The 14,451-nt window shown below is 41.8% G+C and overlaps 1 protein-coding gene across 1 annotated transcript; it reads right to left on the bottom strand.

The window, feature by feature from the left end:
* Window positions 1-2,560: 2,560 nt before the first annotated feature.
* Window positions 2,561-14,152, bottom strand: AGA (aspartylglucosaminidase). The gene is made up of 9 exons (XM_049864397.1): window positions 13,879-14,152; window positions 11,448-11,601; window positions 10,389-10,501; window positions 9,363-9,475; window positions 8,060-8,180; window positions 7,393-7,468; window positions 5,885-5,992; window positions 4,522-4,655; window positions 2,561-2,820 (listed from the first exon to the last, which is right to left on the bottom strand). The coding sequence occupies exons 1-9, from the start codon at window positions 14,003-14,005 to the stop codon at window positions 2,720-2,722; spliced, it is 1,047 nt and encodes a 348-aa protein (XP_049720354.1). The 5' UTR covers window positions 14,006-14,152; the 3' UTR covers window positions 2,561-2,719.
* Window positions 14,153-14,451: the final 299 nt, after the last annotated feature.

The following is a 14,451-nucleotide window of genomic DNA, read 5'->3' on the forward strand; positions in this document are numbered from 1 at the left end:
CATCCTCCACACAGTGGTACTCCTTCAGCGGTGGTAAATACCAATCACTCCAACAAATAGTAATGAAAACCGTATTTTTGATGGAACACTAGGATGTGTGATAGGGAACTGTGTTGTGTGGTTAAACCTCTTGACTCTGGCTTCCTCTATGAAAACCAAGGGAGATGTTGGCACCACTTATCCTGCAGAAGAGGAGGCCATCAGTGAAGGTGGCAGGCTGACATCTCTCAGTTCTACCTCAAGAGTTTGGCTCTTGCAAATTGTTGATAGCGTTGGAGACCCCCGCTCCAAAGTGGCTTGAAAAATTGTGTCAGCCTGATCTGCTTAGCTTTTCACCTCAGATCTTTAAGCATCTTGGCGTAAGGGGTGCTCACAGTGGAGGTTAGGCACTTCCATCTGAGGCTGCATTCAAGCATAGGTTCACCCTTTCCCATGTCATTGAAATATTTTCCAAGGCAAAATTCCATTCTGATATTGTGGCCTGTGTGAGAAGGATAATTCCGCAGTGTCAGGCTGACTCTTATCACCATCCTTGGCATCACTCACTCCAATGCCTTGTTTTACAATCTTTTCCAGGTCTTTGCTGATGGGTTCTCCTGTGTTCTCTGCCAAAATTTCCCATCTTCTTCACGTCATCAAAGCCTTCTCCACTTATTTGCCATGTGACATGCATTGTTTTTGACACTATCCTTTGTATTTTCTGTTAACAGCTTCAATGCCTTAGAAATTTTTCACACAATCCAGCCAAACATTTTTTGGGTTAGTGACGTTACTTTGCTGGATGCTGTTCAGGCTGTGTCCACATAATCACATTGTGTATAGTGACTGACTTCTACTACCCCATCAAGCGGCTTCCGTGTTGGTGCCAGGAGCAACAAAAGTCTTGGTGTAAAGCTTCCTTGCATAGTTTTTTGATTGAGGGGTTGGATGAGAGACACGGTGTTTGGGGAAATGAAAAGACTTCTATGTTGGGCCGGGCATTTTCAAGTTCTGCACAGCATTATCTAAAATGAATAAAACCTTGAAAGCAAGGTTTTTATCCTGGAGGTAGTGTTCAATTTCTGGGATGAAGCAGTTGTAGGATGGATCTCAAAATATTACAAACACCATCCACACTTTTTTGTTTCACCTTCAATGGACTGGCGTACAGTTCAGGTTTTTCCCTTTAAGTGGTATTTGGGAAGTGTACATCATTGGGGTTTGCATTTAAAGTTGCTCTTGGCATTGACACACAATAGCAATAGCAATGAAGTGACTGAAAGCCAGGGGCTTTGGAGGCCATTTGCATTATATAGATTCCTTTGCCAACCTCCTTGTATAACAAGTCGGTATCATCAGCATGGAAAATCTGCTCTTCCACATGACCCTTTTCTTGTAGAACACTCAGCAGATATTTTTAAAATTCTTCTGCAGCCTTTGATCTGCCGAATTTGCCTCACCTTCGAGTTTAACGTTTTTCACACTGTATCACCATCTGATACGTGTGAGCCAGCCAACACTAGCTGAGAAAGGTTTAACATTTTACTGGACATTTTCTTTGGCTTTCAGGCTCATAACAATGCTCTCAACAACACTATTTTTATCAGTCACCATCTCATGAATCCACAAATTTAATCGCTTTTCACCTTTTTCCTAGGTTCATCGAGTACTCAAGATGGTACCTTAGCACTCTGTGGAGCAGCTTCGTGTACAGATGGGAGAATTTTCTCTTGCTTTTTCTGGACGTTTCTATTGCTGATTCACACAACTTATAGCCAACAGCAGTGTTACCTTATGCCTGAACAAAGCTTATCTTTCTCCCTAAGATACATCACTGTATTTTTGCTCTTAGAACACTAGTCAGTATTTCAGCCCTACACCTAAGGCCATTTTAAACAGCAAAATCATAAAAAAAAAAAAAAAAAAGCACAGAAATGAGAAAATATGGGACTAAACAGACTGTGCCAATGATACCTGTTCACAGTATGAGAGCTGAAACAGGAAGGGAGAGTGTCGCCTTGTTCCACCTTAGCTGGGAACGCGTTCGCTGGGTGATTCAAGTTTCTCCAGCCTGCACACGTGCATGTCTACAAATGACCGTGAAAGTGCCGCAACTTACAATTCTGAGGTTACACGTAAATTTTAGCAAGTAGGCAAACTCGCAAACACAGAATCTGAAAACAATGAGGATCGACGTTATGTGTACAACCAAGACTATCTATATTAACAGCTTTCTTCCCGCATCACACTATTAGGGGCATTATGTCAAACTAATAATTGGTGATAAAAGATGTATGCCTGCAACAGACTGAAACTCAGCAGTCCTCTTCATGCTATGATTCACTGTTACTTTCTTCCTTGGGTTTAAAAAACTCAGATTCTCTAGTTCAAGTATCTAAATATAGATATTGATGATCTGTTTTAGCTTTATGATGTCACTATGGGAATAAGTCACCGAAGTAACAATTTCCTAAAACATCAATCAGAAATCCAAGTATTGCTTAAAACATAAATATGTACAAAACACACACACGTGCATTTTTTTATACCATAGCTTAAGTAAAAACACATAATACATAAATTTCAGATACAGAAAGTGAAAAATGCCACTTTGGCATAAATTTATTTTTGTGCTTACATTACACAAGGAATTTAGAATACATGAGGCACACTGTATGAATAGTAACCTTCTCAGCCTTTGTTTCCTTCTTTAAATGTGGATGCTGACAGAAAAGATGGATTAGATGCAGTCTACTTTTTCCTCAGTTGGCTGATTTTTTAGAGAATTATAGACCATGAAACTAAACTGGGTAAATGTTGGAAGTTTATTGCAAGCTGCACCTGGGAACAAGAAAAGAGAAAGCTGTTTGGTTAAATACACACACACACATCCATTGCCATCAATTCCATCTAACTCACAGTGACCCTACAGGACAGGGCAGAACTGCCCCACAGGGTTTCCAGCGCTATAAATCTTTATGGAAGCAGATTGCCACATCTTTCTCCTGTGAAGTAGCTGGTAGGTTCAAACCATTGACCTTTAGGTCAGCAGCTGAGAGCTTAACTACTGTGATACGGGGGCTCCTTTTGGTTAACTATATGGCATGTATATTTACAGATATTGCTTATTTGCCTGGATGCTGGCTATGGTAAAGCTTATGTCCATCTAAGCCACAGAAGTACACTAGAGTTGCTCTCCTTAGTAGTGAACGGTTAGTGGACAATTAGAGGAAAGAAAGAGGTCATGGGTAGCCAGCTTTGGGAACCTGAGAAAACTGATGTTTTTACTCTCTACATATGCTGTGGTTTCTACCATTATTTTATTGTTTTCTTAGCAAAAAGCTCTGTTTTTAGGCACATGCTAAAAACTGCATTTCCCTAGACGCTATAGTATTCCCATCATTCATGTATACCCCTTCCACCCCTACACTCCTTACACTTTCCTTTCTAATAGGGTGAGAGAAGAGTTATTTCTTTGTGAAGATGCTCTAACAAGTTCGTCTCAATGCAGTGGTTTCCTGCTGGCCCACCTATATCAACAGCGGATGTCTTCCTCTGCTCCAGCACCTGAGGGTTCCCCTCCTACTGCCCTCGCTTTAAATATAAGGAACTCACCATCTACAATTATATAATTATCATTTTTATATCCTGTTAAATTCAACTTTGAGCCTTTTATGTTTATTTAAGAGAGAATCAATGAAACTGACTTATGTATAAAGCCTTTTCCCCCATAACTCATATTGACTTCTGTGTCTTAGTTCTTAGAAAAGAATAAGGAATTTCTCAAAGTTTTCAAATGTAGAACTGTGGGAAGTAAAAGATCAAAGAACAATAATAAGCAGCCTAACCCAATAAGTCATATTGATCAGTAAGCTGTACGTCTTCTGCATCTGAAAATTCACTAATGAGAACCAGCAGTGGTTGATCTTGAGATGCTTTGAAACTCTGATAGCCTCATACAGAAAGTAAATGAAGCAAAGGACGTGCCTAAAATGCAGTGCAAAAATCATTTTGCTAACGTCTTCTAGTAATACATTTTTTATCTTGGGGCCCCAAGAAAATCTAAATGGCTGAGATATTTAAATCGTAAATGAAAAGGGAGTACAGAAGACAACTTATTGCTCTCTTCTTCTAGTTAAAAGAAGTATGTAATAGATTAGCCCATCTCGACACTTACTAGAAGTGAAGCTAACTTTACTTGGGAAAGATGTAAGAGAGAAGCTCTAGAAACCAAAGAACGATCATAACCACCAGCACCGGCCAAAGGAGGATTTTAGCTTTTTTAACAATTCATGGTTCTCCGCTGATTCCCAATTGATTAATGTAAATCAATTAGCATTTCTCTAGTGCCTACTCTTTATAGTCCCTTTTTCTATTAGTAAAACCATTAAAACCCACTGCCATCCTACAGGACAGTTCTACTCTGTCCTATAGGGTCACTATGAGTCGCAATGATGAATAAAATACACTACATTATTTAAAAATCTACATTTCATTAGCATTCCCAAGTTCACACAAATGCAAATTCCAAACATAACTTACCGTAGTTTCCAGTCACATTGGCACATAAAACAGCCCCAAAGAATTTTGGAAAATACTTCTGAATTCTTGAAATCACTTTTTGGCAAGCTATGGTGGGATCGACTCCTCTTCTCATATATTCTACAGCCTGGTAGCTAATTTCAACAGAGGTGAAACTTCAGTGTCACAGAATAAACACTAACTTCAAATTGAGTTACCTCAAGTTACAAATTTAAAAATACCAGAACTGTCACATTTGGTAGAATACAGTAATCAATAGGAGTCAGTAACTCTTACTTAAGTATCTACACAAAAGCAAGTAAAGTTTGATACAATGTCAATCTTTTCAACTAATCCACCCATTAATGTCAGAGAAGAAGGACCATTATTGTTGGTTTTGGCCGAGTAACTGTCAATTAATTTATTAAAGCCAGATGTCATAAAGTACAGAGTCACATCTAAATGAGAGAAGGAGCTACAAGGGAAGGGGAAAATGATATGCACGTACAAAATATCCAGTGGTAAAGTCAAAGATTGTATTTTCATAATTAATTGTACACAATGGCTGCATCTCCTGCTTCTACCTTCAACTACTACAGTTCCTTTACTCTGTGACCTTACAGAAATTATTTAAATAGATCCGAAGTATTCTATTCAGAAGGACTATGCTTATTTAATTTAAATGATTATCATCATCAAAATGATAGGTAAAAAGTCTTTATGGACACAGCTTCTAAAAAGCTCACAACTTTTTGAATTTGAATTACATGGCACCAAAAAAGCAACAGAAAAAATTACTTTCCACCCTGACAAGGAAAATAACTCCTCTAAAGGTCTGTTTTAGACATTCAGTGCTGCTGTAACAGAAGTACCACAAACGGATGGCTTCAGCAAACAGAAGTTGATTCTCTTACAATCTAGGAGGCCAGAAATCCTAATTCAGGGTGCCAGCTCCAGGGGAAGGCTCTCCCTGTCTGTTGGCTCTGGAGGAAGGTCCTTGTCAACAATCCTCCCCCGGCCTAGGAGCTTCTCGATGCAGGGACCTCAATTCCAAAGAACATGCTCTACTCCTGGCTCTGCTTTCTTGGTGATAGGAGGTCCCTCTCCTCTCTGCTGAAGTCTCTTATTTCTCAAAAGAGACTGACTCAAGATACAACCTAATCCTATAGATTGAGTCCTGCCTGACGTAACTGTCTCTAATCCTGCCTCATTGACATCATAGAAGTTAGAATTGACGACATGTAGAAAAATCACGTCAGGTCACAAAATGGTGGACAACCACTCGATACTGGGAATCATGGCCTAGTCAAGTCGATACACATTCTGGGGGGACACAATTGGATCCATTACAGTCTCTTAAATTCACAAACACAGGAACGCACACCTTGGCAGGAAACGCATCAACGTATCGCCGTCCCCGGTGGCCGCAGCTGCGCCTGCAGTATCATCGGCATAAGCTCCCGATCCCGGTACTGGCGAATCTCCCACACGGCTTTGCGAGGGCGGAACAATAATTTAACGCAGGGTGTCAAGTGTAAAAAAGACATTAGTTTATACGCTGTTTCAACGATAGGGTTACTTCCACTTACCCCCGATTTTTTTCTTTTAATTGTGGTAGAATACACGTAACATAAAACTTAGCATTTTAACCGTTTTAAAGTGTACATTTCAGTGGTATTTTATACATTCACACTGCGTGCAACCATCACCACTACCGACTTCCAGATGATTGCTTTTGAAGAAATTTCTTCATCACGACATGGAAAAAATTTTCATTGGTTTTTTAGCTTAGGTTTTCCCAAACCCATGTTAATTCTATAAGAATTTGATACCAGCTAGTTTACACAAAGATGGCACAGATTTACAATGACTCTTCTATTATTGCTGTCTTTTATCATCTAATGGTTGGATTACCTCAACAGTTTCAAAATTGGTTTCCCTCACCTACAATCTATTTTTCCTTTCTATCTAATGTGCCAAACTTTTATCAAGATCTTCCCTAATAATAAACCTTCAACACTTTTCTACTACTTTCACAATAAGATCAGAACTCCTTAGACTGACTTAAAAAAAAAAAAAAAAAAAACAAGGCTGTTGCCATCAAGTTGATTCTCACTCACAGTGACCCTACAGAACAGAGTAGAACTGCCCCATAGAGTTTCCAAGGAGCAGCTAGTGGATCTGAACTGTCAAACTTTTGGTTAGCAGGTGAACGCTTAACCGCTGTGCCATCAGGGCCCCATAATAAGATCAGAACTCCTTAAACTGACTTAAGATTCATTGAAATCTGGATCCAGTCTTTCCTTGCAGTCCTTCCTTCCATTACCTTCCACCCAAAATTCCTTTTCCACAAGCTGGAACCCTAAATCTGAAGCATGCACTCCTTTGTATGGGCTAATCCCTTTGCCTGGATGCTCCCTGCTCCCTGCAGTGGGCTCAGGTCTCAGCTCCTGGCATCTCTTTACTGGCTTCAGAAGCTACCTCAGCTTAAATGGATCACCTGAGCTCTAAGGCACTGGCTGTGAAGCCCTCGCTTTTGGCACTTAACCAGCTGCTGTCAAGTCAATTCTGACTCACGATGACCCCGTGTGTGTCAGTGTAGGACTACACGCCATAGGATTTTCAGTGGATGATAGTTGTAAGTGGACCACCATGCCTTTATTCCAAGGTGTCTCTGGCTGGACTCAAACTTCCAACCTTCAGGTTAACAGCTGAGCGTGCTAACTGTGTGCACCACCCGAGGACGCCCTCTGGCACTCGGCAGATACTAACATATTTTCTTCCACGTTTACCTCAGTTGTGAGATGAAGGCGATGCTTTGCATTCTGCACCTCCCACACTGATTTACATTCAACACGTATTTGTGAGATCTGTTATAATGGGAACACTAACCCAGGTATTTTGAATTTTAAACCATTTGTCGATGTACCAGCAGCGGTATGTCCTGTCTTATGGATTACAATCATGCCTAGAAGTTAAAAAGAAACAAAACCCCCCAAAATTATTGTAGGTACCAACTCTAAAGTTTACCCCAAATATCACCAAATGATTGAGTAGCTAGTAACGTAAATACGTTCTTTCATTAATTTCAGGTAGAAGAGAACAGGAAACTCGGGAATACTGAAAACTATGCCAGTGGTACAATCTGTGTTTTCTAATGAGCTGGTTTCATAGTTTTAACATCATTTGGTAGACATCCCTCATCCCCACTTCTTCAAACTGCTCAGTTATTTTCAATACCCTTTCAGAGGTAACTCCAAAGAAAAATTTAAGATCACTTGAATGTAGGAAACCATTTAAGATTACCAAAGAATTAAACATTAAATATCTAAAAATCCACAAGTGAATATTCACTGGATTTTATCCATCTTGTATTAGACAATTTACCAATGGTTTGCAGATGCTAAAAAACTAATGTCTATATTTATAGTTAAAACAATCAAAATCAACTTCTGGCACATAAATAAACATAAATAGGGATGAGGAAATTAAGAGCTACATGAAGGCAATTAAAAGTGACTAAACTTAAGCCATAAAAGTTGTATAGAAGTCAAGTTACCAATAGTGTCATGACTGTGGGTATCTCCTGTTCCTTTACAGGTAGTACCATCTTGTTCTGAGACACCAGGTGGTTTGGGTTTGTAGGGTCCACAGTATGTCGAAGCATCTGGCACGACATTCTGTAAATAAAATTTAAGTTCTATTTTTCAAAAAGACTGTCTTTAAAAATCAGCAAATAGTTATACACAGTTACCAAACATTAGCCAAAACCAAAAAAGACATTTGGGAACTCAAAGATAAGAATTAAAACATAGCTAAGTTTTACGTGAAGACATGGATGTGATTTTATTAAGTATCTGTACTGACTACAGAATTACATAATATGGGTTAGACATCTATATTGTCTGGATTAGATCCCTGATTTTTTCTCTAAATGCCTAAATTTCTCAGTACAATGGCAGATATAAATGAAGATTTTAATTAGCTATTAATTCTCACACATGACCTGACCTTTAAATTTCAGAATTCATTCATTGGCCAAAGTAGAGGTCTTAGATTTAAAGTAAAATCTGTTTTAAAACCATCCCCCTCTCCAAAGGTAGGCTTATGTGAACATATTCTCAGTGATACTCTGAGATTTGTTTATAAATCTTAAAAGCTCAGGAAAATAACTCAAACTTATAAATTCAGGTTGCATGTAAAGACTGTTATTAAGGCAAGAAAACCAAGACACATGGCTTCAAGATGGGAGCCCCAGGTACCTTCCTAACCTGGTTTTATGAGTTGCCCGTTTCAAGTGCTAACCCCAGAGACTCCTTGGTCATTCAAAGGTAATTGGGGAGTTAGGGAAGAAACAGATGAGACACTAAGCGACCCTACTACAGAAGGACTCTGGAGAGTAAAGGCAAGCTGATTTATGCTAAAAGTCCCATTGGTTTAAAAACAAGTTATCCCACTAGTAGCATAGCAGATGCCTAACTATAAATTCTCAAGTCAAATAAGGGCAAGATATTGGGTATGCTTCATACAGATAAGATCTAAAAAATATTAGTAGATTAATGGTTTTGAAGTTTGATTTGTTTAGACTTGGAACCTTTTGTTACAGGATTACAAGCGGACAGATCTGATGTAGGCAGCTCCCTCTCCCGACTGCAGAACTTCAGTGTGAAAATCTTGCCAGAGACCAGGAGTTCCGCATCTTATATGTGCATTTGATTTAGCTTGGGTGCCCAGAAACCAATCTAATGGGTGGCCAGGATACTAACCAGCACCCAGACAGAAGGTGGGCAACGGCGAGCAGAGGGGACATCACTTAATATATTCAAAGGATTTACTTTCAAAAATTAAACGTCCACACATACCCTCCAATAATTTGGCTGGCAATTTCGGGCAAGCCAAGCTGAATGAAGAGCTCGAGAAGCATTGGTAGATAAATCTTCGTTGACAAATCCCATACTTTCAGCAAACTTAGTGGCTGGAGGTGGAGAAGAAAAATGTGAGTCAAGGACTCCCTCTTAAGTAAAGCGTATGTCTAGGAGGCACTTTAGGTCAGCTGTCACTTAACTGGGGAACAATTACCAGTCGGGGTGCTGGAGACCTTCGAAGGAGTACTCAGTCGATGAAAGTTATAGGGGAATCAATTTCTCTATGGAGGCTTTCCTAAAACTGATCAGCTGTGCCCGTCAGGGTGTGTGTTATGACAGGTCTCCTTCTCTGCCCCCTTTCTACACTCTCCCTTCTTCCACTTTACAGAACAAAAGGCACAGCTCTCACCAGAACAGAATCCTACTGCTCCAACAAGGGGGCAATGCCCTCGGATGTGAACGTATCGGGACACCACACAAAAGGACAACAGGATTCCAATGAATGGGTAAGAAATCCTTTTGCTTGTCAGGTCATTTCCAATTCTGTACTTGAAACAAACTTGAAGGAAGACTACTGGAGTTGTCAGCTAACAGATCATTAAAAATATTTTCGTTTACAGATCAAAGTATGATTTTTGGTATATAATTTGGAAGGAGTTCAAATGATGAAGTGACACCTTCATGGCAAAAGTCCTTCAATTCCCACCTTCTTAAGTTTACGATGCTCCCTAGGTCTTACACCTACGAGGTGTAATACAGCAGGACAATTAATGCTGAATCCTGTTTAGGTCTAGCACTTGCTCATGGACGTATAACAGACTATGAAAGAAAATCCTATTTTAATGACCAAGAAAGTGAGATTTAGATGTTAAGCAAGTTATCCAAAATTAAAGATACTAAGTAAAACAGCAGGAATTTGAAGTTAGGCCTTCTTTTATCAACTATTTTGCAGGGAATCCTATTTTTCATAGTGAAGATAACTGAAAAAATGCCAGAAAAACCTTCCTTACAGTTAGAACATACCTGACTCTCCTGCTAAAAGTGTGTGTGTTGTATATTCCAGCACTTTTCGAGCTACACCAATAGCATTTTTAACTCGTCTAAGAGCTCCGACTGCGCCGACATCCATAGTAGTGCTGTAAGAAGACAAATGCAGTAACAGATAAAAAGGTATTTTCATAGCTTCACAGACTAAAATATATATATATATAAAAAAAAAAATTTTTTTTTTTTTTTTTTTTTTTATATATATATATATATATATATATAAAATTGCTTTCCTCCAAACAAGTGTTTTGGAGAATAAACCCCACCATCTTGGCACAGAAGAGAGAGCACATTCGTGAAGTTCATACCAATTCCCACAGCCAGAAAAAACTTAATGAACAAACAGAAGTTCAATTTACCATACACCCCAACAGCACTATAATTCTCAGTTCTTCCTAATGTATTGAAAGGCTTCAGGTCAGGCAAACAACAGCATTTAAGGTTCCCCCACTGCCATTGAGTCGATTCTGACTCATAGAGACCCTACGGGACAGAGTAGGACTGCTTCCATAGGTTTCCAAGGAGCGGCTGGGGATTTGAACTGCTGACCTTTTGGTTAGCTGCTGTAGCTCTTAACCGCTGTGTCACCAAACCCACTGCCATCAGTTCTGACTCACGGTGACCCTACAGGACAACAGAACTGCCCCATACAGTTTCCAAGAAGCGCTTGGTGGATCTGAACAGCCGAGCCTTTGGTTAGCAGCTGTAGCTTTTAGCCACTACGCCACCAGGGGCTCCATTTAAGGTTAAAAAACCCAAACCATTAGTGGTGTATTTTTATAGCTTGCAGTTGGCTCTGTTCTAAGGAGACTACCTATTTGTACGTGACTTTTTTTTTTCTATTGTCGTTGTTATTCACTGAGAGGGGAAAGTTCTTATGTTTGGGAAGGCTGAATACGGTAAGCTACGGGTTTTGTCCTATGACGAAACTCATTTATTCTACCATCTAGCTCTCATTCGAAGAACGCAACTATAAATGTAACTCACCATGAAGCAAAGGTGGAGAGAGAAATAGGTTCCCAAGAGCGTTCTTACCCATCCATGATCATGGCATCCAGTGTGGTCTCTCCAAACTCATCAGGACTTCCTCCAAAGCCCACAGTGCCATCACACTGCTCTCTCTCACACACAGCACAGCCACTCTCTACTGCGTCCAGGGGAGAGCCTCCAGACGCTAATGTCCTCCAGGCTGGTAATCAGATCACAAGGGTGCTTCTTTATTTACACATATACATTTTTTTTTTCAATGTCAACTGCAACAAACCAGAAACATCCTGATAACTCACACTTTTTATTTTATTTTTTCAAGTTTGCTCTAATTTGAGTTGAGATTTTAACAAATTAGTTTATCGAATGCTACAATAGAGTCACAGTGGTATAGATGAAATTATATAAATGCAACTACTGACTGTGAAGAATTCAAAGACTGGCTATTGATGCCCAGTGAGGGCTTTTTCACTTACTAACACTGGTTTCTTTTGGGAGTGTAAGAAAAGAAATAAGTATTCCCTCCTTTAATTTTGAAAAGTACGACAGAAACTACTAACATGCAGTTAAATTGAAAATCCATTGAATTATATCTTAGTTTCTTCTGCAGTATTATTAAAAATATACATAACTAACACTTTCATTGAGGGAGTGCGTATCACCCACAAATCTCAATGAAAATACTGTAACAGCAAATATTGACAACATAGGCTTCATATGAATTAACTTCTTTAATTTTCATAGCAGTTCTTGAGGTAAGTATTGTCCTCATTTTAAAAGAGGAAACTGGACTCAGAGAGGTTAAGAAACTTGTCCAAGGTCACAGAGCTAGTACAGGGCAAAGTCAGAATTCGGAAGGGGCCATATCAGCTCCAGAGGCCACATTTTTAACATTCTACTCTGGGACTTCTGAAGAGCCCTGTACATTGAAAAAAGGGTGGAGGTGAGGGTGGGGCGGGAAGGGAGTGTCTTCAATGGACCAGGTTTTACTGATAGAAACCACTGCAGGTGAATACTTTAAGCAACACTTTACTGGGCCCAGAGGCTAAGAGTATAGTGGGAGAGGGTCCCCCTTCCAATTCATGAAACTTACACAGAAACATTCCCTGCCCCGGCTGCTGTATTTTCCTTTTTGTCTCATTATCACTGGGATTTTCCTTCTCACAGCTGTTTCCTCATTTTCTGACTTGTATTCGCTGCCTATTACTTAAGAACTCAGCTCCACCAACTTCTGGAGCCATTTCAGCCCCAGACAGGAAATAAATCAGCATCCTCACAAGGTGGGATGTGAAATTACTCTTGTAATTGTATGTCTCAAAGCCAAGAAACAAACAAGCACAATACAGTGTGAAAATGCCAAGACACATGTATAGACAGGGCAATATAGAAGCACAGAAGACAGGCATGTGACTCAGGCTGGGTGTAAGGGAAGGCTTCCTGGACGAAGGGACGCCTGTAGCTTAGTACTCCCCCCCCTCAAACAAACAAACAAACAAACCCATTGCTATCCAGAGGATTCTGACTCATAGCAACCCTACAGGACAAAGTAGAACTGTCCCATAGAGTTTCCAAAGAGTGCCTGGTGGATTTGAACTGCTGACCATTTGGTTGGCAGCCCTAGCTCTTAACCACTAAGCCACCAGGAATCAGAATCACTTGGAAAGCTTTCAAAAACAGAGGCTTTGGTTCCAACAGTTCAATCAAAATCTTAGGACGTGGCACCTAAGCATAGATATTTTTAAGCAGCTCTGCAGGTGATTTTAAGGCACAGCCCAAGTTGGAGCCTCTGTCTGACTGAACGTTTCAAAGTTATCAAGTCTGGCAGCTGAAGGCTGAAACTGCACTCCAGACGGCAGAAACAAAATGTCAGTAGGTGACAAGCCCGTAAACGGGGGGAAAAGCATGCTTCTAGAATTACTAGTTGTTCACAAAGCTGTGGTACCAGGTACTGCGGAGAAGGGAGAGGTCAGATAAGAAAGGCAGATAGATAGGACATAGCCCATCAAGGGACTGGATCCCAGGCAAAAGCGTAGGCCCTGCTGGAAGACTTTAAGCAGAAATGTCAGAACTGTTCTAGGTCAGCAGCAGGGTGAAAAACGTATTAGCGCAGGGGCTTAAACAGGACAAAACCCGTTACTGTCAAGTCGAGTCCGACTCATAGCGACCCTACAGGAGAGAGCAGAACTGCCCCACAGAGTTTCCAAGGAGCGCCCGGTGGATTCGAACTGCCGACCCTGTGGTTAGCAGCCGCAGCACTTAACCGCCACGCCACCAGGATTCCTGGCTAGGGCAAAGGACCCTGAAGGATGAGGACCTAAACGCAGCAGGGGCGGCGAGGATCAGGCGCACAGGGGCGGGAAGGCCGGGCGGCCCAGTGCTCGCCGGCTCTCCGGGCGCCCCTAACGCGGCCAGGGCCGGCCGTCCTCCGCCCCGCGCCGAGCCCTCGGGCGCAGCCCCCCGCCCCGGGCGCCGCCCGCACCTGCTTCGGTGGCGTTCCTAAAAGGCCAGGTGTTGAGGACCAGGGGCAGAGGGCCGGGGCTGCGAGCCAGGGCCGGGCCCAGCAGCAGCGGCACGAGCAGCAGAGGCAGGCCGGACGTCCGCGCCATGGCCGCAGGCGGGCGGGCGGCGGGCGGGCGGCGCGGCTCGGGGCGGTCCCCGCGGAGACCACGCGGTGCCCGCTGTCACGACACGGCCCCGCTGTCACGACACGGTCACGAGACGGCGCTGCCCGCGGAGGCCGGCCCCGCCCCCCGAAACCGTGACCCCCGCGCCCCGCCCACCTGGCGGCCACGCCCAGTCGCTCAGACGTCGGGCCGCGTTTCCGCAACTCTCGCGAGACGTGGCCTCCTCGGGGCCCGCGGGGCTTCCTATCCCGCTGGGCATGTGGTTTGCTGCGTAAAGCGCTTGTTTTTAAGTGTCACGCAGGCTTTTTGTTTGTTTTTTATACTAATCAACTAAATTGTTGCATTCTTATCATTAAAGGCAGAACTAGTTTAATACTGAAAAATTAGCACGAAATCATGCAACGCTGTGTCTCATGCCCTTAGGGACT

Source organism: Elephas maximus, chromosome 21 (assembly GCF_024166365.1).
Source record: "Elephas maximus indicus isolate mEleMax1 chromosome 21, mEleMax1 primary haplotype, whole genome shotgun sequence".
In the NCBI taxonomy this organism is placed as follows: domain Eukaryota; kingdom Metazoa; phylum Chordata; class Mammalia; order Proboscidea; family Elephantidae; genus Elephas; species Elephas maximus.

Excerpts from the sequence above, each read along its gene's own strand:
- AGA (XM_049864397.1), bottom strand. The coding sequence starts at position 14,005 with ATGGCGCGGACGTCCGGCCTGCCTCTGCTGCTCGTGCCGCTGCTGCTG. Across the intron at positions 10,502-11,447 it reads GATGCCATGATCATGGATGG|CACTACTATGGATGTCGGCG; the intron begins GTAAGAACGCTC and ends GTCTTCTTACAG. Across the intron at positions 9,476-10,388 it reads ACTTTTAGCAGGAGAGTCAG|CCACTAAGTTTGCTGAAAGT; the intron begins GTATGTTCTAAC and ends CTCCACCTCCAG.